Source organism: Melospiza georgiana, chromosome 2 (assembly GCF_028018845.1).
Source record: "Melospiza georgiana isolate bMelGeo1 chromosome 2, bMelGeo1.pri, whole genome shotgun sequence".
NCBI classification, from domain to species: Eukaryota; Metazoa; Chordata; class Aves; order Passeriformes; family Passerellidae; genus Melospiza; species Melospiza georgiana.
Window position 1 is genome coordinate 5223017 of NC_080431.1, and position 24343 is coordinate 5247359.

A 24343-nucleotide genomic window follows, 5' to 3' on the forward strand; every position below is an offset into this window, starting at 1 on the left:
AACCTGTTGGTCTCCTTCTGGCCTTTGGCCTTTCAGGAACTGTTCCGTTGTAACTGGGGTTTTAACAATATGCAGGTCTGTTTTGTCAACATAGATACATAACCCATAGCACCCTGACTGGTAACACAAGCCAGAGAGCTGGGATTTCTGTTCCTGGCTCCAGCATTGCCTCTGTGAGGCAGTGCAAAACCTGACCACATGTTCACTTGTCCATCTTTGCTAGGTCACCTAAAGAAAAATTCAGGTTTTGCAGGAGTGTTTTCCTGAAGCAGATATATTTATCTTTGTTCCTACATAAAAGTGTAGTTTTCCTGCTTTTTTATGTGGTCATTAGAGAATTCAAAGAGATCAGTTGTGGGAACTGCCACTTTCGTTGGAAAGGAACACAAGAGGAGCTTTCTCCCAGTGTTGCTTGAAGTACACCAAGGCTTTAGAGGAAACACATGTGGTGTAATAGAAGAATTGCCTTCAGTGATGCTTGAGGAAGAAGCAGGAAATTTCAGCAGAGAAAAAAGCTCTGATCATTTTCCAGAATTGATTTGCAAAGAGATCCCAAAATAGTGATTCCCTTCTTTTCCCCTTTGTCCCTTTCCAGACTGCAATTCTGCTGATCATGTGAAGTCCCAGGAGTCTCAGCACACACCACACTCCATGACTCCTTCAAATGCTTCAGCCCCAAGGTCTTCCACACCTTCCCATGGTCTGACTGCCACTTTGGAGCCAGCAAGTGGGCAGAAGACTCCATCCAAAGTGGTTTACGTCTTTTCTACTGAGATGGCCAACAAGTAAGTAGGTAGCTGCTTGAATGTCTTCTGAGAGCAGGAATTGCATTTGTGCTCATCTTTTAAGAGATTATCAAGGGCACTTTCTGCATCAAGTAGCAAAAAGTCATTACTTGTTTTGGGGATGCTGAAGAGGTTGGAGTGGACCATATCCTTCCTTCTTTGCTCTGAGAAGTAATTGTTTCATTCTCTGAGGTATGGGTATATAATTTTTTTTGGCAAATAGTGGTGGATATTGTTTTGCAATCCATGCAATGAATAGAAGCCAGGATGGCTTAAACTGAGACATGAACCCTGAATGCTGATGAGTTTGTAGACGTAAGCATTTTTCTTTTGCTACTCATCTAGAGTGAAATATGTGTGTCTAAATCTTTCTCCCTTTTGCCAACTGAAAGATAGAAAGGAGGCCAGTTAAGAAAATTTGATTCTTGGTTTCAACTGGATGTGTGCATCTGCCTGTCTGTCTTTGCAGGGCTGCAGAAGCTGTGCTGAAGGGACAGGTGGAAACCATCGTGTCCTTTCATATCCAGAACATCTCAAACAGCAAGGCGGAACGAAACACTGTACCCTTGGTAGGGAATACCTGCATGGGGGTGAGGAGGGGAAATGGTAAATGTGCCTGTGTGTGGTTCAGAGAGATGGATGATTATTTACACTCTGAAATAAGTTTTAGCAAGACAGTTGTCATTCAGGCTGTCTGCAAATAAATGTCTTGGGTCATCCAAAGAAGAGTTAGAGTCTTGCAGTATTTTGGTAGTGTATTTCCAACCTGTAGGTCATGCAGAGCTAGCACAGACAAAAGGGGTCCCTGCAGTAATGCCTTGAGCAAAGTAGGTTTGTGCATTGCCAAGAGGCTGCTGTGGAATTGCTGCATGAAGGCAAATTCTGGGCTGGTGGGATTGAGATTGGGTGTTTTGTTTGCACTGCTGCTTATGTGGCATGGCTGGAAGAAGAGCAAGTGACTGAGTGTGGCTTTCTCTTGCAGAATCCTCAGATCACTGCACTTCGGACTGAACCCAAGGCCCTGCCACAGCCCCAGCCCCCCCCTGCCCAGGACCAGAACCCTCCCCAGAACGCCAAAATGCAGCCGACTCCGCCCGTGTCAGCACCGGTATCCAAACCCACCGGCCCCCCATGTCCCATAGATCAGGACAGTCCCAGTGTGGAAAGCAAAGTGATGTCTGTGGGCAGCCCTGCCAACTCTACGCCGTTGCAGACAGAAGGATTTGGGCAGAGTTCAACCCCCAATAATCGAGCGGTTAGCCCAGTTTCCCAAGGTAGCAATAGCTCTGCTGCAGACCCCAAAGGCCCTCCCCAGCAGGGGTCTGGTGGGGACCCATCCAGTTTGGGTGAGAACCCCGATGGGCTGTCCCAGGAGCAGCTGGAGCACCGGGAGCGCTCGTTGCAGACCCTGAGGGACATCCAGCGCATGCTCTTCCCTGATGAGAAGGAGTTTGCAGGAGGGCAGAGTGGGGGGCCACCCCCAAATGCTGGGGTGCTGGATGGTCCCCAAAAGAAACCCGAAGGGCCGATACAGGCTATGATGGCTCAATCCCAAAGTTTAGGCAAAGGGTCGGGGTCTCGGACAGATGGAGGGGCTCCGTTTGGCCCTCAAGGACACAGGGACATGCCTTTTTCCCCAGATGAAATGGGGCCACCACCAATGAACTCCCAGTCAGGAGCCATAGGCCCAGACCACCTGGACCACATGACTCCTGAGCAGGTGGCCTGGCTCAAGCTGCAGCAGGAGTTTTACGAGGAGAAGAGAAGGAAGCAAGAGCAGGTGGTTGTGCAGCAGTGTTCCCTGCAGGACATGATGGTCCACCAGCACGGGCCTCGTGGGGTGGTCCGAGGTCCTCCCCCTCCCTACCAGATGACCCCTGGTGAGGGCTGGGGACCTGGGGGTCCAGAGCCCTTCCCTGAAGGCATGAACATGTCCCACTCTCTGCCCCCCAGGGGCATGGCCCCTCATCCCAACGTGCCCGGGAGCCAGATGCGCCTGCCTGGTTTTGCAGGAATGATGAATCCTGACATGGAAGGCCCCAATGTCCCGAATCCCGCCTCACGGCCCGGGCTTTCAGGAGTTAGTTGGCCAGATGATGTGCCAAAAATCCCAGATGGGCGAAACTTCCCTCCTGGTCAGGGTGTCTTCAGTGGCCCTGGCCGAGGGGAGCGGTTCCCCAATCCGCAGGGCCTGCCTGAAGAGCTCTATCAGCAGCAGCTGGCTGAGAAACAGATGGGCCTCCCTCCTGGTCTGAACATGGAAGGCATCAGGCCCGGCATGGAGATCAACAGAATGATGCCCTCCCAGAGACACATGGAGCCTGGGAACAACCCCATCTTCCCTCGCATGCCGGTAGAAGGACCGATGAGCCCGTCGAGGGGGGACTTCCCAAAAGGAATGCCCCCACAAATGGCTTCTAGCAGGGAGTTGGAGTTTGGGATGGGCCCTGGCAGCATGAAGGGGGACATGGGCATGAATGTCAGCATGGGCTCCAACCCACCCCTGGTCCCTCAGAAGCTGAGGGAGGCGGGAGTCGGGCCGGAAGAGATGATGAAGCTGCGCCCCGGCGTGTCGGAGATGCTCTCCTCTCAGCAGAAGATGGTGCCGCTGCCGTTTGGGGAGCACCCGCAGCAGGAGTATGGCATGGGTCCCAGGCCTTTCCTTCCCATGTCTCAGGGCCCGGGAGTCGGTCTGCGGAATCTCAGAGAACAGATGGGGCCTGACCAAAGGACTAACAACCGGCTCAGCCACATGCCGCCACTACCTCTCAATCCCACCAGTAACCCGAATAGCCTCAACACTGCTCCCCCTGCACAGCGCAGCCTCGGCCGCAAGCCCTTGGATATCTCTGCGGCTGGCCAGGTGCACTCGCCAGGAATCAACCCCCTCAAGTCCCCCACCATGCGCCAGGTCCAGTCTCCCATGATGGGGTCTCCCTCGGGGAACCTCAAGTCCCCTCAGACGCCCTCCCAGCTGGCAGGAATGCTCGCGGGCCCCACTGCCGCAGCTGCTGCTGCCTCCATTAAATCCCCCCCTGTCTTGGGGTCTGCTGCTGCCTCTCCTGTCCACCTCAAGTCTCCGTCTCTCCCCGCACCTTCTCCTGGATGGACTTCATCTCCAAAGCCTCCTTTGCAGAGCCCTGGCATTCCCCCGAACCACAAGGCGTCTCTAACCATGTCTTCTCCGGCCATGCTGGGGAACGTGGAGTCGGGTGAGTGCTGTCTCTGCTAGCCAGACTTGGTGCTTTGGTTCGTGTTGGGTCATCCAAGATGTGCAGCAAAGGGAGGGAGGAGGGCTCCTGCAGCAGGATAAGAGCTGGATGGCCCTTTCCCTATTTGAGGGGGGCTGTGCCGAGGGTTTGGTGGGTGAGGGCTTCTCCTCCTCCTGTTGTATTTGTGGGTTTGCACCCTGCCTCCCATGTGTTGAGCTCAGGGCTGATCACTCTGAGGATGTAAAAGCAAAAGGATGGGGTTAAGAGGCGTGAAAAGATATGGAGAATTGATGGGGGATATCTCTCCTTGGAAGGGTCTTGTGATGTTCTTCCATAGCTCATAGTCAATTGTATCTCAATGGAGAAGATCCTCTTGATGTTATTAAAGCACTTTGGTATAAAAGGTTCCTACAAAAACATGCAGAGCACTTAACCAGCAGTGTATCTAGACACAGTCAGGAATGGTTGGTCATTGGTAGGTTTACATTGCAGACAGGAAGTTGTGATTCAGTTACTCAGACTTCAAGCATTTTGGAGCGATCTAACCACTGCTGTACATAACATTTGGTTACGTGCTGAGCCGTGCTGTGCCTGGGACCTCGGGGTCCTGCTGCTGGCACACCTCTGCACTCACCTTCTCAAAGCTCACCTGCCCTTCAGTCCAGGCTTCTAGAGCAGCCTTCCCGCCCGGGGAATTCTCCTGGCTGGGAAAGTGGAGCCCTTTGCCCACGTTGCCCTCTAGTGCTGCCGCGGGTAATGGCGGGGACCGGGACCGGGACGTGCCTGTGGGGTCGGCGGCTCGGGAGGGCACCAAAGTGCTTCAGTCTGTGCCTTACTTAGTGCTTAATGAATGCTTTGACATGCAGCTCTTCCAAACCATGGATCTTTTGGCATTGCAGTTGTTTTGTATTCTCTATTCTCATTTCCTCTTTTGGTTGGGAGGGGCTGAGGAACGTGCAGTGAATTTTCAGTGAGAGTACAGCTTCAGTTTAGCGTCTGCACATTGGTCTGGGTGGCGTAAAATTCATCAGTGAAGAACAAAGGAGATTGGAAGTATAGTTAAGTTACTTCTAGTTTTGTGAGAGGAAAGGATGACATTAAGCTAATAGGTCCAGAGAATCTTTCTTTCACTGGAATAAGCAGCTAATATCTCTATATATGAAACAAGAAATGCAATGTAAACAGGGAGTTTTACTTGTAGCTCCTGATGCAGCTTGTCACAAATGTGCTTGCATGTCTCAGCATAATATCTGCTACAGCTTGTCTAGTGCTGCCTGTGTCTTTTTTCATTTTAGATTTTGGTTTTTATAGTTAGCTCTGGTACCTAAGTCTGTCTTCAGTGTATGAAAATTGAATAGTAAGATTTTCAGACTAAACTGGTAATTCTTCATGTGGATTTGTGGAGGCTCAAGATAGTTCTAGTTAGAAATGTTATGCAGTAGAATAACAGATATTAATCAACTTGACCAATAGGCTTATTTTTCTGGTTACCTTTCATAATAATTGACTGCATTAGTCATGTAAAGTCTTGCAATAAGAAAGATTTCTAGTTTTTGAGATTTCTAAGGGAAAAGAGTTTGATTTAAGGAAAACAGTAAGAAGGAGAAAAATTTAAAATCATTCTCTTTTTCTTTTCTTCTTTTTCCTAAGGTGGTCCACCTCCTTCCACAGTCAGCCAGTCTGCTCCTGCCACTCTCCCTGGAAATCTTCCCTCTAGCAGTCCTTACACAATGCCTCCAGAGCCAACCCTGTCCCAGAATCCCCTCTCCATTATGATGTCCAGGATGTCCAAATTTGCCATGCCCAGCTCTACACCGCTCTATCATGATGCCATCAAAACTGTGGCCAGCTCGGATGACGACTCCCCTCCAGCGCGCTCCCCAAACTTGCCACCTATGAACAGCGTACCAGGTAAGAAAATCAAAGGCACATAAGCACAAGGCATCAGGGTGATTTCATGGGAACCTCATCAAATGAAGACAGTGAGATGGGAAAAAAACTTGAGGAATATGTAGCCATGGGTTGTTTTTGAGGAAATGTTTACAGTTCTCTGAGATGGAAATTCTCCTTGTGACTGTTTTTTTTCTGTCCAGAAAGTGTGCCTTCTTCAGAAGGTGTCTAACATGGAAAGCACTTGTGTGTGGGAGAGATTGTCCCTCAGGCAGACTGGAATTGTTTGTGTGAATGACGGCTGCTCATGGGATTAAGGGTTGGACCTACAATGTTTTATCCAGAGGAGACTTTACCTCTCCTGTCTTGAGGCAGTGCCATAGAAGCTTCACTGTTTTTGAGGGGTTTGTTTGGACACTGAATCATCAAAAACATAAAAGTAGGCTGTAGCACCTCCACCCTATTGAATTAATATTGAAAAAGGGGATGAGTGGATGTTTCAAGAGAGTGGCAATTGGTAATGAATTCTTGATGAGTTTACCTGTAGCTTTGCAGTGTGTTTCACACAGTAATGGCAGAATATATCTGGGGAAAGCGGGCTAATTGCATAAGTTCATGATGGTAACTCATTAACCTCATTGATCAGTGCCTCTTAGTCTTATGAAGGTTACCTGACTTATCACTGCTGAGTTTTGAAAGGAGTTCTGGTCACTTCCCAGTGGACAAGTGTCCATATGCTGATAATCTGTCACAGACATGTTTGCTACTGCCTGTGTCATCCAGACTGCCAGGGAGGTAGTAAAAGTATGGTTTGGATTGAAATCCTACTTATGGAGCAGGCTTTTGTCACTGATAGGGCAGTGACAAGCTTAGGGAAGTAGCTGTTTGAGTGGCATCGAATTTCTGGTCAAACTAACACTTTTCAAAGCCACTGCTGATGGTTTTTCACTAGCACTGTTTTTTTTATATGTGTGCAGACTTGGTAACCTTGCAGAAGGCTCTCTGACGGCTTTATTGATTATTGCTGGTTGTTGTCTAAATGTGATTCCTTGTTTCTTCCCTAGGAATGGGCATTAATTCTCAGAATCCTCGAATTTCAGGTCCAAACCCAGTGGGTCCAATGCCAACCCTTAGCCCAATGGGAATGACCCAGCCTCTTTCCCATAACAACCAGATGCCCTCTCCAAATGCTATGGGACCCAATATACCTCCTCACGGGGTCCCCGTGGGACCTGGCCTGATGTCACACAACCCAATGATGGGGCATGGTTCCCAGGAGTCTCCAATGGTACCTCAAGGACGCCTGGGCTTCCCACAGGGGTTCCCTCCCGTACAGTCCCCTCCACAGCAGGTGCCATTTCCACACAACGGGCCCAGCGGTGGACAGGGCAACTTCCCAGCAGGAATGGGCTTCCACGGAGAAGGACCTCTGGGGCGTCCTACCAACCTGCCCCAAAGTTCGACAGATCCAGCACTTTGCAAGACTGGAGGCCCTGGCGGTCCAGACTCCTTCACTGTTCTCGGAAACAACATGCCTTCGGTTTTCGCCGATCCAGAGCTGCAGGAGGTGATCCGTCCCGGAGCCACGGGAATACCCGAGTTTGACCTGTCCAGGATTATCCCGTCGGAGAAGCCCAGCCAGACACTACAGTATTTCCCTCGTGGGGAGGTGCCGGGCCGCAAGCAGCCACAGGGTCCCGGGCCTGGCTTCTCCCACATGCAGGGGATGATAGGAGAGCAGACCCCGAGGATGGGACTAACGTTGCCCGGCATGGGGGGCCCCGGGCCGGTGGGAACTCCGGATATCCCCCTGGGCACGGCTCCGTCCATGCCCGGTCACAACCCGATGAGGCCGCCGGCCTTCCTGCAGCAGGGCATGATGGGGCCGCACCACCGCATGATGTCACCAGCACAGCCCGCCATGCCCGGCCAGCCCGCGCTCATGAGCAACCCCGTGGCCGCCGTGGGCATGATCCCGGGCAAGGACCGAGCCCCCGCCGGGCTCTACAGCCACCCGGGCCCCGTGGGGTCGCCCGGCATGATGATGTCGATGCAGGGCATGATGGGACCCCAACAAAACATCATGATTCCCCCCCAGATGAGGCCCCGAGGTATGGCTGCTGATGTTGGCATGGGAGGATTTAGCCAAGGCCCTGGAAACCCAGGGAACATGATGTTTTAAGCTGCTACCGTAAGACTGGATGTTCTGATCCTTGTCAAGATGAGATTCCAAGTCCTGAGGGCTTTTTTGGGAGCTTCAGGAGTACAGATTGGCCATGCAATAGGTGAAAAGAGACCAGAGGATGCTTTGGGAAATCTCGAATGTATGGAATTACCTGAAAAAAAAAAAAAATTCATTTTAACAGGTTGTTTTTTTTTTAAGATTTATTTTTTAAAAATTATTTTTGTGGACTTGGGTATCCCGTGACGGCACCTGCTTTGAGAATCTGTAGCTGTATTTTGAGAATTGCCATTTGTCACAAGTTGCACCATTCTCTGTATGTTTACGTCCTTCGGACTGGCTTCTCCCAGGACTCTCGGTTATTTTTGGGGTTTTTTGTGTACTGTACTATATTGTAAAAGGGATTTTAGCAGAGACTTTAGTCTTTGGGGTGAGAGGAGAATGGGATTCTAGGCTGTTTACTTTAGGTGGAGAATCCATCTTCAGAACTTCGGACTATTTTCCTTCAACTCCAATGTATAGAAAAACCAAACTACGACCTCAGAGCAGAGTATTAATGAAAAGCACAAAAAGGAACTTAAGTTCAGTGAGGGGAATCTTTTAAAAGAAATAAATAATAAGTTAAGGACATATTTTTCAAATTATGGCGTGCTGTCCAGCACCTTCTGTCTCTCCCTCCCACTCTTTATTAAATAGGCTTCTCTCTCTCTCCGTCCCTTTCTGTCTCCTCCTATGGCAGCTGCAATACATTGTGTTATTTTGGGGAGTAAATCTAGGAGAGCCTCTCCTCACGTGGGGACTCTTCCCACTTTTAGGAAGGGGCTGGACTTGGACACTGTTACATCCTACAGTAGTCTCTCTCACTGTTTCCTATTCTCCTTTTCTTAGAAACCCCAAGTGATTTTATTAATGTGGGAGTGGAACAGACACTAAAAGTTATCCAGGATTTTTTTTTTGTGGTTATTTTTTTTTCCTCCCCAGCGTAAAACGTTCTGTGTAACCTCCATTAAATTTGGTACAAAACCACTCGCCAGGGCTGTGGTGTCAGAAAAATAAAATATATTGTTTCTTACAAAAATGAACTGTCTCCTTTATCCAGTCCAGTTGTTTCTGTCTAGATCAATCAGCTGGCCAGATGCTCTTCCTTGTGATCACAGCCAGTCTAGAGGCCAGGTGGGCTAAACTTTGACAGCTCCTAAAAGTCTGGTCAATAGGCAGCTGTGTTCTCCTTTTGAGGCAATTCTGTTAACTTAATCCTGACCTGAGCTTGTTTTCCCTTGGAGTGAGGTCTTATTTCAGAGCACCCCAGGAACTATACTTACAGACTTCCTCAATTTGTTGAGGGTCCAGGAACAGATGAAACTTGTCTCCGTCACTTCCTCCTGGAGAGTGTTTGCAGCACTGCAAGGTGCACGGGTTTGAGCTCCCCCTGAGCAGCAGTGTCAGTCTGCCCAGGCACTGGGATTGTGTCCCTCTCTGGGCACTCTGGGTTGGGTCAGGTCTCTGACTGCCAGCACTGAGAGCCTGAGATGCTGGGGAAGGATGAGCTTTAATAACAAAGGTGAGAGAGAAATTGTCAGTGAGCAGATTTTTATCAAGACAGCCCTGCTGAGTAAATTGTTGCTTTGCCACAGTTCTCATTGATTGCTTCCTAATCCCCTGTCTTTTCAAACTTGCCTTTTGAGAGGATTTCAGCAAGGAGGTTTTATGGTCCTGCTTATGAGGAGTGAAAGGATGGATGACAAAACATGGATTGGGAGTTGAGCCCTGCTCCTGGAGAATACCAGCATGAGCCAGATATGGATCTGTAGGCCAGGGTGTGGGCTCTGTGGCTGGCTGTTCTCTGGTCCCCCAGCACTGTATATGGAGTGGGTAATCTGTTCTTCCTTCCACACACTGCTACTTAAAACTATTTCAATTAGTAGTTTCTTCAGAGGGCTGGCCATTAGTGTGAATATTCATGTGGAGAATCAGTATTTTTAACATGCTTGTGTGTGAGAATTTTTTAGAGTTACTGATCCTTAACAGGTGGAAAAAGAATTCCTCTTGGTGGCTGATTTACTAAACTTTTGTTGCTGGTGTTATAAAATGAGTGAAGCCATGCAGTGTTGGAGGCACGCAAGCCTCAGAGCCTTCTGTTGTCTGCTTCCAAATTCACCTTTGTGCTGTCATGCAAATTTACGATGATTTTGGGTGAGAATTACTCTTTTGACAAAGTGTAGGATGTCTGTTGTGGTGCTTCCCTCTGACAAGACAGGCAGCGTGAAGCACGGGCTTGTCAAGATTTTGGAAAGAGATGACAATGACACAGTAAGTGTTATTTCTGTAGAGTGGAATTACCTCTTCTTTAAAAGTGGTTGCACAGCTCCCTTTTGAGGACCTTGCATGGGAATTGTTACAATGCAACCTTTTTAAGTGTTGCCACTTCTGCCATCACTCCTGACTGTTTTTACCATGTTGAACAAAGCAAAGTTCTTGATCGACATAGAAACGAACAGAAGGTTTTGGGATTTTTTTAAACTGTCGTAGGGCCTCCTATGCCTGTTAAGATTTTGAATAGCAAAGGATTTGAGGTGGCTGTGACTTATTCTAGGAAAATTAGCATAGGAAATTCACTGTTTCAAAGCCACTGAACAGTGAGAGGATACATTTTAAACATACTGTACAATTAAAGTTCTTTCTGTGTCTAATTTATGATGCTGGCATTTGGTATCTTAATAAGATTTTTCCTACAGAAAGTGCAGAAGATGTGGATTCTCCTGAGTCCACATAGGTGCACTCAACTTCAGTGTTTGCACCAGCAGATGAACAAGAGTTGCTAAGGTCTTAACTGGCTCCAGTTGTGAAAATGACTGTGTAGATGTATGTAGATGAACTTCTTTGTTTTGCTCTGATTCCATTTCTTCCCTTTTTGCTTTGCAAATGGAAAAGCTTTCTAGCTGTCAGCCTTGTGGATTCACCTGAGGATCTGTAAGTCAGGATCTGTTCCCTCCTGCTTATCAATAGTAACTGTGACTCAGCTTTGGTAGTCATGGTACAGTTGAAGATGGAAAGTGGGTTGCCATTTTTAGTTTTCTTCCCTCCCATTTTTTTTTAAGCTTTCAAATCATCCTCCTCCACCTTTGTTTGAAAGAATGAAATAGACTTTATTCATACATGCTTGGCTGCTCTTCCTCTCTAGTAACATGGGAGGAAACAGTCTGCTGTTCAAATTATCTCATCCCAGATGGCTGCGCAGCCGGAGTGTGGAGAGACTTAAAAGGTAAACCCAGCAGATGGTGAACTTCTGAAACGCCAAGTAATGTGCCTGCTAAATCAAAAGTTTAAAATATTTGAAATCTGTTTGTTTTAAATTAGTAGACTTGCACTCAGGTCATCTGTGAAGTACACGGGCAGTTTTAAGCACCATCCAAATAAACTGGAGATTTGTACCTGTATCATGGACCAGCCAATCTGCCAAAGAAGATGACAGCAAGGAGCCAGCCTTAGAAGTTTAGTCCTGACATCTTTGGGATGTCTAATCGGTCACATTTTGGAAGACAGACCTATGTGTGGAGGTGTGATCTGCATCAGTCTTGGTTGGGATTTGAATGCTGGCAGTGCTTCTGGTACAATACATGTGTCCTGATGGAGAGTAGATGTGGGTGCCCAAATCTTTCTGAGGGTAAGTTGAAATGCCCCATTTTTTGTTCCCCCAGTGTTGGGACTGTTATAAATAGGGGATATGCAGGGCTTAATTTTGAGGTGCTTTGTGTGCTCTCTGCTGTGCTGGTTTTCACTCGGGTGGCAGGACAGGCTACATTTTATTGGTGGTGTGTGGTGGTGTTCACAGGGATCCCAGGATGAGGGAAGAGATGGGAATCTTGACTCCATGTTTCAGAACGCTGATTTATTATTTTATTAAAGGAAAATTGTATATTAAAACTATACTAAAAGAATAGAAGAAAGGATTTCATCAGAAAGCAAGGAAAGGAAAAAGAATAATAAAATCTTGTGATTGCTCACAGCCTCGACACAGGTGGCTGTCATTGGTCATCAGGTAAAAACAATTTCACATGCTGGGTAAACAATTTTCCAAATCACATTCCAAAGTAGCAAAACATGGAGAAGCTGAAGCTTCTCAGATTCTCAGGAGAAAAGATCCAAATGAAAGGATTTTTCAGAAAATGTCTGACAGTGGTGTCCTTCTTCAGTCATGATGGTGAATGGTTTCCTTGTGCAGCCTTACCAGGCTGCTGGCTGAAACATGTTCCCAAATGTGACACTTCTCGAGGAAAAATGACCCATGTTTGATATAGGCCTGTATTTACTAAAATGTACTTTACTCTCTTAGTTGGTAGTAATTTTTAACCTAAAATAGTTAATGACACAGAAAAAAGAAGTGATGCTTTTTTGTTTGGGATACTGGGAAATTGTTGATTTCTGAGAATTTTTATTCCACATTCTCAGGAATGCCTCAGCTCTTCCATGCTGTGTTTGCAATACAGTAGCTCTCAGTTAGCTGTGTCTTTTGGTATTAAAACTTTTCCACTGTCCAACCAATCCTCTTCTGAAATGATCATTTACACTAGTTGTGGTCAGAAATAACTCCTCCTTCATCCTGTGGGCTACAACTGCCATGGAAGAGATGGACCATTGCCTGGCCCAACCACTTTGACACTGAGGGCAAAGGTAAGGCTAGAACAGGGCAGAGGGGCCACTGCAGAAACCCTGCAAGAGACAGTGAAGTAAGCTGTTCCCAGTGGTGCCTTCCTCCAAGCCACTGGCCTGCTTTTCTCAGGTCTTCTGCTGTTACTGAAATTAGTGTTACCCTGCCTAGAGTGATAGGAGGATCTTAATTGTGTAAAAGCAGTGCCCTCTTGAGCAACTTGTGCTTCTGAGTGCTCTGGCTTGTGGCTGTGTTGCAACTTTTTACCTTGCTGCTGGTCAGTTTTGTTGGGGATGCTCCTGGTTATTATTTAAGAATAGGTATGTGAATTCCCCTTTGGTATGGCCAAAGTTCCTGATGCCTTTTTCCAAGCAGTTCATGCCTCACAAACAACTTGTAATTGTAGACCTAGTATTTTCGTCACTGTTCCCCAAATACTTGAAACTGTGTATAAGAGGGAGCTTGATTAGAGCAGAACACACTGTTCTTAAGAAGGGGTAGGCATTGATTTTTATGTAGTGGCATTATGGTTTCAGGCTGTAAAAAACTTGATGGAAAATGACAATGTTGTGTTTGCTTTTTTGACAGCTTCTAATAGCAGTTCAGTGAGACCTCCAGCAATGTATTTAGCATTCAAATTATTCTGTTCGCTGTGCGTGGTGTCAACATGCAATTGTGGTGGGGGCAGGCTAATGAAAGGGTAGGGGTAAATCCAGCCCATTCTTCTTAGGGAAAAGGTGCTCTAGTGCCTCCATCACATACCTGTCAATGGCTTACATTAAGTGATTTTTTCCCTAAGTGAGAAGAGGTAACACAGAACCTAAATTGCAGGGCCATTTTAATAAATGGTCCCCCTGTTTTAACCTCTGCCAATCCCAAGGGATGTGGGGACCACATTTTATTTACTTCTATAAAAGTGGAGATCTTTTTCAATGAAATAGTCAGTGAGATGGAGTGCACCCTCAGCAGGTTTGCAGAGGACACAAAGTCAAGTGGTGCCGTTGACGCAAGTGAAGGACCTGGACAAACTTGAGAAGTGAGACTGTGAGAACCTAGTGAGGTTCAACAAGTCCCAGTACATGGTGCTGCACCTGGGTCAGGGCAATCCCAGACATGAGACCAGCCTAGGAGAAGTCATTGAGAGCAGCCCTGTGGAGAAGCACTTGGGAATTGTGGTGGATGAAATGCTGGACATGAGCCAGCACTGTGTGCTTGCACCCCAAAAAGCCAACCATGTTCTGGGCTGCATCCAAAGCCTTGTGGATAGCAGGTCAAGAAGGGGATTCTGCCCCTCTGCTCTGGTGAGACCCCACTGCAGTGCTGCATCCAGCTCTGGGGCACCCAGCACAAGAAAGATTTGGACCTGTACAGATCAGTTCAGAGGAGGCCACAAAGATTATCAGAGAACTAGATAACTTCTGTTATGAAAACAGGCTGAGAGAGTTGGGGCTGCTAAGCCTGGAAAAGAGAAGGCTCCAGAAGGACTTTAGAGCAGCCTAATGGGGGGCTTATAAGAAATAGAGAGTGACTTTTTGCATGGGAAGACAGTGATAGGAGAAGGGAGAACAGTTTTAAACTAAAGAGGAGAGATTTAGGTTAAATTCTTTACTGTGAGTGGTGAGGCACTGGCACAGATTGCTCAGAGAAGCTATGGATGCTCCATGCCTGACAGTGTTTAAGACCAGGTAGGATGGAACTTTGAGCTGCTCAAGTGGATGGCATCCCTGCCCATGGCAGGGGGTTGGGACTATATGATCTTTAAGGTCCTTTCCAACCCAAATCATTCTGGTTCTATGACTTTGGCAACATTGTGATTCTTACAGGAAAAGCTGTCATCTCAGCCAGTAGTAGTGCTGTTGGTTAGTGCTGTATTCCTATTTCAGCAAGGGCAAAATAGGTCACTGCTGCCCAAAGCTGAAGTCGATAGCAGCTCCCCAGACTTCCTTGTTTAAAGCACATTAAGCAGAGTTCACCAAGATTGTGTGTTCTTGTACTTGGCCCACTGTGGTTGTTCTGCATGTTCATGGCAGAATTTCCATAATTAGAGGAGTGCAGGGAAGAGGTTTGGAGGCTTGCTGTCCCTTTGGAGATGTTTCCTGTGCACGAAAATGCCCTCAAGAAGATGGGGTAGCTAAATGCTGTGCAATTAGGGAGGCTCATCTGTCTGCAGAAAGCAACCCTCCAAAATGCCAAAAGAAAGGGAAAGGCACAATGGCTTCTGCAGTTTACCAAACATAAAATCCATGTTATGTCAAAGCTTTCAAGGCTGGTAGCACAGAGCAAGCTGGGCTTCATCCCACAGTCCCAGCATATGAGGAAGAGGCATGTTTTGTCAATATTCCTGACACAGATGGGCAATTTTAAATGGTCTGTTCTCACCCTCGCTGTTTTCAGCCTCTCCCTGCTTTTGTGTGGTCACCTCAGAAGTAAACTCGAGCCATTCTGTCACGTGGCTTCTTTCAGCCTGCTGCTAACAGTGTAAAGTGACACTGTGCCACCCTGTGTCTGGTAGGAAAATGTCCCCTCATCTAAAATACATTTGCAATAGAGAAGGCTAGCAAGGACATAAAGAAAAATAGTCGAAGATTGTGACAATAAATTGTGACTAACTTTAATTTATAACTAATTATGAGTTAGTTTTTCAAGTCCTGTCCACTTTGCAGCACAGGCTGTTGTACTTCTCTGGAGTGAGTGAGTACCGTGAAATAACATCCAGAAATTCTTCGAGTGGGCAGAGACCTGTTTTACAGCCTTTCACCACTTTCTCCTGCAAGGCAAAGAGACAGAATCACAGATGTTGTGCACTGCCAAAGCCCTTTTTTGCTGCAAGGTGGAACCACAAGCCCAAGATTTGCAGGAGGGACTTGCCACGGGATCTCACCTCTCCCTGGTAGGTCATGCGCACAAACCACTCCTTGGTGCGCCGGTGCTGGTACAGTTCCAGGGCCACATCAGCAGCATAAGGTGGCCACTTGTTATCAAAGGTGCCCAGTGCCAGCAGGAGAGGAATAAGAGTGGAGTCATGAGAAGCGTAGAGGAAGAGCTTTCTGGAAAAAAAAAAAAAACAGGAAAAGACAGACCTGGAATGTCAGTTGTGTTCTTCCATGGATAGGCAGTAGCACTCATGCTTTTTTAGCAGGTGAGCACTCCTTTTAATCCCACACATTCAATGTCTTTCTGAACCAGTTTTTCACAGTGCCATCAAGTTAGAATTTATAATGATTAGAGGACGAGTTCTGTGCTGTACCTGGCCTTTTCAGCTGGATTTGAGGGATTTACTGCTGCTTTAATGTTCTTCTCCAAAGTATTGAGCAGGAGGCCAATGCTCATCTGAAGCATTTCTCTAGAAAAGAAGCAGAAATAAATTTACTAGTTTTAAAACTTTCACACAATTATACATGAAAACTTGAGAACCTGCTTTTCTCTTATGATTTGATCACCTGCACTGAGTGTAGCTAAGAACTATTAAATGCAATTAATATGGCCAGTTTTTAGTTCATCTGTTGTGCAGTCACCACTCTAATGTGACTGCAGAATGGGAGAAGAGATGTCTTAACAATAGTCTCATGAGGTGTGGCCATGTAAATGACAATCTAGAAACTCTTTGATTGTTCTCTGGACTGTTTTGTTTCCCTGGTGTGGTTTTTGAGTAATCTAGGGGAGATGACTGCTGCAAAACAGCAGCTGAAGTGGTTGGGGTCTTTGGTGAGGAGGGGCAGGATTCAAGAAAGTGGCTGTTACATTTAAAAAGTAGTGTTTATCCTCTTATTAAAGAAAAGAGATTATACAATATCTGGTGGGAAGAAACTCCCTCTACCTAATGAATACATGAGTGGAAATGGAAGATGTGTGTGACTAACTCTCCTGGGTGTTGTGGCAATGGGGTAAATCAGTCTTTGATTACCTGAGATCTCTAATACATGGTAAAGAAAAGACAGTCCTGTACTACCACCTGAGAAGAGCCAGTGAATGTGGCAGCTGCAAATGAGTCTGAAAGGAAAAGGACTGCTAGGCTAGCAACTCAGCCAGCCTTTACAAACAACTGTGGAGGAGGTAATTAGCTGCACGTAGCAGCAGATTCTCTCTGCATGTAGTTACATGTGTGCAGGGCCTGGCATCACTTTTTCCGCTAGCGCCAGCGCTTCTCAGCCAAGCTGTGCAGGTGCCATCCCTGGGAAAAGCTTCCCAGGCTGGAATTTGGACTGTACTTGTGCAACTGCAAGGGCAGCCTCAGGGCATGGGCTGGAAGCATCTCCTCTTTGCTTCTGCTTTTGCCACTGGTTCACTTAAACCTCGGTGGCAACTGAGGCCTTCACTGCCTACCTCAGCGTGCAGTCCTTTTTCCTAGGGCTCAAGGTGCTGAACTTTACCTTGAGATGGCTGAGGCACAAAACTCATGGGTGGGCTCTGGTGGGGGAATGCAGCAGATGGGAAAGCATTTCTGTCTGCTGAAGTAAGCTGGTTTAGCACATCCACCCTAGGTAAGACAGCCCTGAGGCCAGAGGCATGGACACAGGCAATCACCTGGAACAACTGTCTCCCAGAACGAAAAGCATGGAGTCAACACATCGGCGTTCCACCGTCGGCTGGAAGTTCCTCAGCGCAGGGAAGCTTGGCATATTGTGTGCCTGCAAGGAGGAATGCAGCAGAGTGGTAGGGTTTGACCCTTTCTGAACCCAGCCTGAAGGCACATGGAGGGCTGCCCACAGAAAACAGCTGCCTGTGTCACCACTACAGTACTGTACTATGATACTCGTGAGGATTTTTAGGATGGTTTTAAACATACAGGCTTGCTCTGTGCACCAAAAGGATGGATGTTTGTTCTTTAGGATCCAATTCCATGGGGAATGGAACACATTGAGCCATTTCAGCTGGCAGACCAGTTATCATTAGCTCCAGCAAAAAAGAGGCACTAAGGAGGGGTAGAAATGTGTCCAGCTTCCTTCCAGCAGCAGAAGCAGTCTGGCTCACAGGCAGTGTGCTGGAACTGGCATTAAGATGACTGTTAGGTGCTGAGTGCCAAAAAAGGGAAAGCACTTTATAATGGGGAAGCAAGGCCCAATGTCTCTATTAGCTCTACATTACACTTGAAAGAAATACTTAGAGGAGTGCAGGGAAGAGGTCTGGAGGCTTGCTGTCCCTGGATTTCAAGGTAAGAACAAAAATACTGGAGACAAGTCTTCATCCATCCCACAACCCCTTTTTCTAAAGGCCATGCTATTTCTAGAAGCATTCTGGGTTGCATAGAAAGCTGCTGGAGTGCACATGTGTATCTGTGGGTGCTGGCACTGTGATTTCCTCCATGTACATGGTAAGGGGATGTTTCTTTCTGTGATAGTGCAACAGAAAGGCTCAGCTCACCTGCTCAGCAGAAATGTTATCGAGGAGGACAAAAAAATCCAGAGACTCATCATCATTAATGCACATACTCTTCTTAATTTTTGCCAAGTCATCACAGATGCCTGGCTGGTGCATAGCATTCTCTGACTTATTCCTGTAAAGGAATTAAGAAAACCAAAAATTTTTTCACACACCAGGCTTTCTATCTTTTGTTTTTCTCATCACCCAGCCCAGTGGAGTTCTCCCACATCACTGAGGGGTAGAAGAGAAGCACTGCAGCATATTGAGGGATTCCTGATGTTGGGATTCTGAGCTGCAGAAAGGACAGATGCTGTATCCAGATTTCAAGGATCAGAGCTGGCTCTCTGCTCTCCCAAAGGCAGGAGGAAAAATTAAGATGAGATGTGAACACCCCAGAAGTGCCACCCCATAAGCAAGGGCTGTATATCAGCTAACAGATCTGGTCATACTGCAACAGTACAGGTCTGTGTCTTCTTTCATGAGGCCTTTAACTGCCTCATGAAAGAAGCAGCTTTAAACTGATTGCTGTATGGTGTGGGAAATGGGAAACACCTAGATACTCGCTTGTAGCTTAAATCCAACTTTTGCTTTGTTGGAAACCATTTGCATCTTTATGCTGCTTTAAATTCTATTTTAAAAAATTTAGTTGAGAATATCCGTGCTGGCCATTGTAGTCCTTAGGTAGCTTGCAAGCTGAGGCAGTGCTTAGTGCAGCTCAAAACATCTACCTTGATATGGTCACAAAAGGTGCAGTTGGTGGGCAGAGGGGGGCAGGGAGCAGCAGACCCTGCACTTGACTCCTTTTTTACAGGACAGGTGGTTTACTCAAGGAGGCTGAATATGCTGCTTCTAGGGACTGTCACCTCACCACTGTCTAGACCAATCCTTTGCTGCAGAGTCAAACACTGCACAGTGAGCTCTTGCAAGTGAATTCTGACAGCTCTTGAATTTTGGGCAAAAACATGCTAATGTACAATCCAGCCAAAGTGTAATATATCTGCCTCTCTTTTTCATTTTCTGCCCTGTGCCCAAACCTGGCACAGGCATTTCAGAGAACTTGAGTCCACAAACATGAGTGTTCTATGTAGGATCTTCCTTATTTCACTTCATTAGCCTTCATTAAATGTGTCAAGGCTGAGTATATTTCAGTTTCTTCAAGGTATGAATGCGACAGGAGTGCTGAAATAACCCCCAAACCAGAAGCTGAATATAAAAAGGAGGCCCAATATGTTCACACTTGAAAGGCTTGTTAAGACATGTAGATGACATTAATTCTGCCCTGCAGCAATGCTACAGACTAGCTGTACATTAGCTAGTAATGAATGTTTGCTAGACACAGACTAAATTAAACTGGTCTTTCAAGGAAAAGTCCCTATTTTATCTTCTTCTGCTGCCACTGCCTGGTGTATAATTCCGCTTACCAAGTATTTTATACGACTAGCTAACCATTCCCAAAGAACAGTAAGTGGTAGGGGAAGAAATTGGGAAATGGGAAGAAAATGTGCTGTTGTAAATGACTACTGGTGAAACAAAACAGCAGTGAAATCATACGGGGAGATATTGCTGGCAATTACCTGGTCATGTCTTTCAGGCGCCGGCAGTTCTGGTAATTGGGGTAGAGTATTTCAGTGCATGCTTCATCAGTGACAATGACTGGAACTTCAAGAGTAACTTTGGAACAAGGATCTGTGGAACAGGAAGGAAGTTTCTGTGATCAGTAGTGCATCTGTGTTTCTTTAGACTGCTTTATAATCACTCCCGCAGTCTTTGTGCTCAAGTCCAGTGTTATCAACTAGCAATTTCCCTCGAGCTATCTATCACCTGCAACACAAGCCACTGTACTTGTTTCTGTGCATTTATTTCCACAGGGATGCCTGCTGTGCACCTTGCAAAGCTTCCCACTTCTGTGTTCGTTTTTCTTAGTGCCAAAAATTAGTCTCTGTGTCATGAAGTGTAAGGAGCTCTGGTAAGTCACTTCTACTTGTTAGTGGAACTGAATATGGAAGGAGCAGATGCGAGATCTTTAAAATACAGAGCACATTTTTAGAACAAGTAGTTACCAACTGGAGGATACAGGTGAAAGTTACTCCAGATACTGAACTTGTATCCAAGACTCTTGGGTTTCCCTGAGAAACCTTTTTCTGATGTGTGAACTTTTTGCCTTCTTGATTTTGAAGAGGGTTAACACTAACCTCCCTCAGCAGGTCTGAAAGAGCAGCAGAAAGATACGCAAGGCGAGGGAACAAGTGACAAGGTGGTAAAGAACTACAGGACCAGGAGAACTGAGGAAGGGAGCCAAGTGCAAAGAACCGAGGAAGAAGTAACAACTAGGAGCCAGAGAGAGTTAGGATACAGATGGTGTGAGCATCTAGGGAAGACTAAGCAAGGAAAGGCACTACTCAGAAGTCTCCCCAACCTTCTTTCTGCTCTTGGTACAGCCCAGCTAGCACGCAGCGTGTGGACTCCAGATTCCGGACAATATTAGTGGAACGGATGCTGAAAGAGAGAAAGCAGTTTGTGAGGCAGCACTTTCTCCTTCATGTTAACATGGCTGCAGCGGGGAGGTCTTGCTGGAACTGAGGATTCCACCATGGCTTTGGAAATCTGTGGTAGGACTCATCTTTTGTCACTATAGATATCTTAGGTAGACACCTATAATCTGAACTTCCCTTTAACTGCTTGTCAGAGATAGTGGAGATAAACTGGCACTTCTCTGGTGTGATTTTTTTTTATCTCATCCTAAGCCAGATGCTCTCAGCATTACTGATGTGAGCAGCAGGGGTTGCTTCATCTCACTGAACTTCAGCTGTTTGCAGTGAGTTAAAGAGTGCTCCAGAAATGCCTGTTTCTCTTTGTGGTGTTATGCTCACCACCAAAGTGCATAACAGCACTGCCAGTGGCTCAGCCTAGGTGAGATGAATCTGTCCCTGGCATCACTCTCAGGACTGCTGGGCAATTGAATGCTTTGTGTCATGAGTAATTTCTAGTGCCAGGCTCTGCAGGCTAAGCAAAGATGAAGGCCCAGGGGGGCCAGACAGTTTGCTGTGGGGTGAAGAAGGATATGCTATCGAGTGTTCCCTAGCACAAGGCTACTGGTTAAGAGGCAGGAAGATAGGAAGGTCCAGGAGGGAACTGAGAGACTCACAAGACTTCAGCAGACTTAAATATTGGTGAAAGAAACTGGACTTCTTCCATATAGTTTCTCCTCAGCCGCTGCCCCAGGGTGTACATCTGCTTCATCCCCACACAGGTCAGCTGTCCTGCAGATGCACCACCCTAAGAGCCAAGAGAAGGAGAGGTCTCCAGTGGACTATAGAAATAAAAAAGTCTACAGAGGGAAGAGGAATCCACCAGCAAATACACTCTTACCTTAAAAACAGTCTTACAGTATTCCTCATCCAAGAGCGAGGGAGGTTGAGGTCCTCCATTTAAGTCTGTCACCATGTAATCAAACTTAGTCCTAGGAGGTACATCCAAAAGAGTGGGTTGCCACTCCACCCGCTTCAAAACAAACAAACAAACAAACTGCTTCAGTGGAAAAGTTTCAAGGGCATTAAACCAAGGACTTTTAAGAGCATTAAACTAAAGCTGGAGTATTACAGTGTCCTGGCTTGCCAACAACACAACACGGAGACAAAGGGATCTCTTCACACAGCTCATAGAGAAATGAGAGCAGTGCTACTCTCTGGATTTAGAGATGTGATGTGCAGGAAATGCAGCACTTGCTTTACTTCCCTTGCAGGAGAAGAATCTGTAGGAAATCACAATTGCTGCTCTTTGTTACACATCTGAAAGCTGCTACAGGAAACTACCTGAGCTAACCCCTGCTGCCTCCCCAGGCCACCTCAGTGGAAGCTGGGGAAGCTAGGTCCCTTGTGCTAACACTGAGGCAGGAGCCACACCTTTGCTGAGCACCTGTTCTGAGGTGCACAACTTGGCCTTGGAGTAAAGTCCCCGGATGCCCATCCCTGTATCCTGCCCCTGAGGGCTTCCTGTAGTTGCAGCAATTGTTCCCTCTGCTGTCATCTGTCCCACTAATGTGCTATTGCTGTTCCACTTTAAAGAATCACAGAATTAATTAGGTTGGATGAGACCTCTGAGATCATCAAGCCCAACCTGTGACTGAACACCATTGTGTCAACCAGGCCTCAGTGCCACTTCCAGTCTTTCCTTAAACACCTCCAGGGACAGGCAACTCCTACACCTCCCTGGGCAGCCCATTCCAATGTCTAATTCCTCCTAATGTCCAACCTGAACCTCCTGGGGCACAGATTAAAGACTGTCTCCTCTCATCCTGCTGGGAGAAAAGACTGACCATAACTGGCTACAACTTCTTTTCAAGGAGTTGTAGAGAGTGATAAGGTCACCCCTAAGCTTCCTCTTTTCCGGACCAAGCACCCCCAGCTCCCTCGGTGGCTTCTCCTAACACTTGTACTCCAGACCCTTCCCAGGTCCGTGGCCTTTCTCTCGCATCGCTCCAGCACCCCTCAATGTCTTTCCTGAACTGAGGCACCCAGAACTGGACAGGGACGATTCCTGCCCTGCTCCTGCTGCCGGCCAGGATGGCACTGGGCACATCGGGCTCACTTCAGTCGCTGTCAAGCAGCACCCCCCGGCCTTTTTCCACTGGGCAGCTGTCCAGCCACTCGCGGCATGCGGTGCAAGCTCCCAATTCCCATTCTTTCCCCTCGGAAATGACTCCCGGTACCGCTCTCGGAAGGGGAATAAACGGCAAACCAGCAGGCTGCCGGCAGCGAGGCAGGAGCTCAGCAGCAGGCACGCCGCCGGCTCGGGCTCGGGGCACCTCCGCACCGCCCGTGCCCCGACCCGTCCCGTCCCGAGCTCACCGGCTCTATCCCCGGGATCGGCCGCAGCGGGGTGCGCGCCCCGTGCCGGAACAGGACCTGCACCAGCCTCAGCTCCAGATACCGCCGCCGCCCGGCCTCGCTGTCGCTCCACTCGGCGGCAGCCGCCGCCGCCCGGCGCCGCTGCGTCCAGGCAGCCAGGCCGCCCAGCACGCACAGCCGGAGCCCCCAGCCCATGGCGGCGCCGCCGGCCCGGCCGCCCGCACCGCGGGGAACAGTGGGAAGGGCAGTCCCCGGCCGAGCCCCGCCTGGAAACGGCCGCGGACGAGGACCAGGCGGGGACTGCGGCTCCCGGCGGGCGCCGCGCAGGGGAACGTTGTGGCGCTGGGCGGCACGGCCGGCGCCCGCCGCAGCCGGTGTTCGCGTGCCCGCTTTTCGTTACCTTCCCCGGGGACTCGCGCGGTGCCAGTGTGCCCAGTAACCCCGCGTAGCGTTCCAGGCGCGGGGAACAGTGGCTGGAAGGTGGCCCACTGTTAAAGGGGCGCCGGTCACGGGTGTGAGAAACGCCAGTCAGTTGTTTTCAAAAATTTAAAGAAGTTTAATAGTAATAAAATGGTTAAAAAGTAGTAACACAATTAGAGTGATAACAATCTGGGTAAACTCATTCAGGACAATATGAGACAATAAAAACAAAGAGTTAAGGATGTCCGGGTACCTTTTTCTGGGCATCACGAGCCCGAAAAAGGACACATGTTAACAAAGGATTAACCCGTAAAAACAATAGCCTGTTGCATATTCATACACTTCATACATGATGCATAAATTCCATTCAAATACAGGATTCTGTCTGGTCATCGTCAACTTCTTCCTCCGAATCCTAACAGCGCCTTCGAGCCTTCAGTTAGTTTCTTCTGATAAGAGGGCAATAAATTCCTTTTCTCTGAAACATTTGGGTGTCCTGTGGCTGCTATCTCGCTGCAAGTCCTTTCTTTTAAACAAAGCATCTTACATAGCATAGTTTCTATTTTAACAATTTTTATAACCTAAAACTGTATTTAACACAGTACTTAAGAGAATTAATACAGCATTACTTTCTAACACAACACATATAATATTCGTTTTAATATTTGCGAAAAGCCAATCATACAATACACGCATTTTTCACAGAGGGATTGAACTGAACCAGGTGTGCCCAGGTGGCCAAGGAGGCCAATGGCACCCTGGCCTGGAGCAGGGATTGTCCCTCTGTACTCGAACGCTGTGTCCAGTTCTGGGCTCTCACTTCAGAGAAGACCTTGAGGGGCTGGAGCGAGTCAGGGGAAGGGTCTGGAGCATGAGTGATGTGAGGGAGCTGGGGGGGTTGAGTCTGGAGAGAAGGAGGCTCAGGGGGCACCTCCCTGCTCTACAGCCACCCGAAAGCACGGTGTGCCCAGGGAGGTTTGGCCTCTGCCTTGAGCTGT

The 24343-nt window shown here is 47.6% G+C and overlaps 2 protein-coding genes across 5 annotated transcripts in view; one reads left to right on the forward strand and one right to left on the reverse strand.

The window, feature by feature from the left end:
- The window catches only part of BCL9 (BCL9 transcription coactivator), a 57262-nt gene extending 48140 nt beyond the window's left edge, over positions 1-9122 (forward strand). For 3 of the 4 annotated variants that reach the window (XM_058018557.1, XM_058018556.1, XM_058018558.1), the window contains exons 5-9: positions 596-785; positions 1255-1354; positions 1768-3997; positions 5648-5908; positions 6952-9122. In XM_058018557.1, the coding sequence (XP_057874540.1) occupies positions 596-785; positions 1255-1354; positions 1768-3997; positions 5648-5908; positions 6952-8069 (3899 nt within the window). In that variant the 3' untranslated portion in view covers positions 8070-9122. The remainder of the gene's footprint in view (positions 1-595; positions 786-1254; positions 1355-1767; positions 3998-5647; positions 5909-6951) is intronic. The other variant, XM_058018559.1, reaches the window with a different exon arrangement.
- A 6181-nt stretch (positions 9123-15303) lies between these two features.
- Positions 15304-23120, reverse strand: ACP6 (acid phosphatase 6, lysophosphatidic). The gene is made up of 10 exons (XM_058045444.1): positions 22926-23120; positions 21448-21579; positions 21224-21354; positions 20495-20574; positions 19653-19764; positions 18079-18211; positions 17242-17345; positions 15965-16060; positions 15599-15764; positions 15304-15484 (listed from the first exon to the last, which is right to left on the reverse strand). Exons 1-10 carry the CDS (start codon positions 23118-23120, stop codon positions 15359-15361), a joined length of 1275 nt encoding a protein of 424 aa, XP_057901427.1. The 3' UTR covers positions 15304-15358.
- Positions 23121-24343: the final 1223 nt, after the last annotated feature.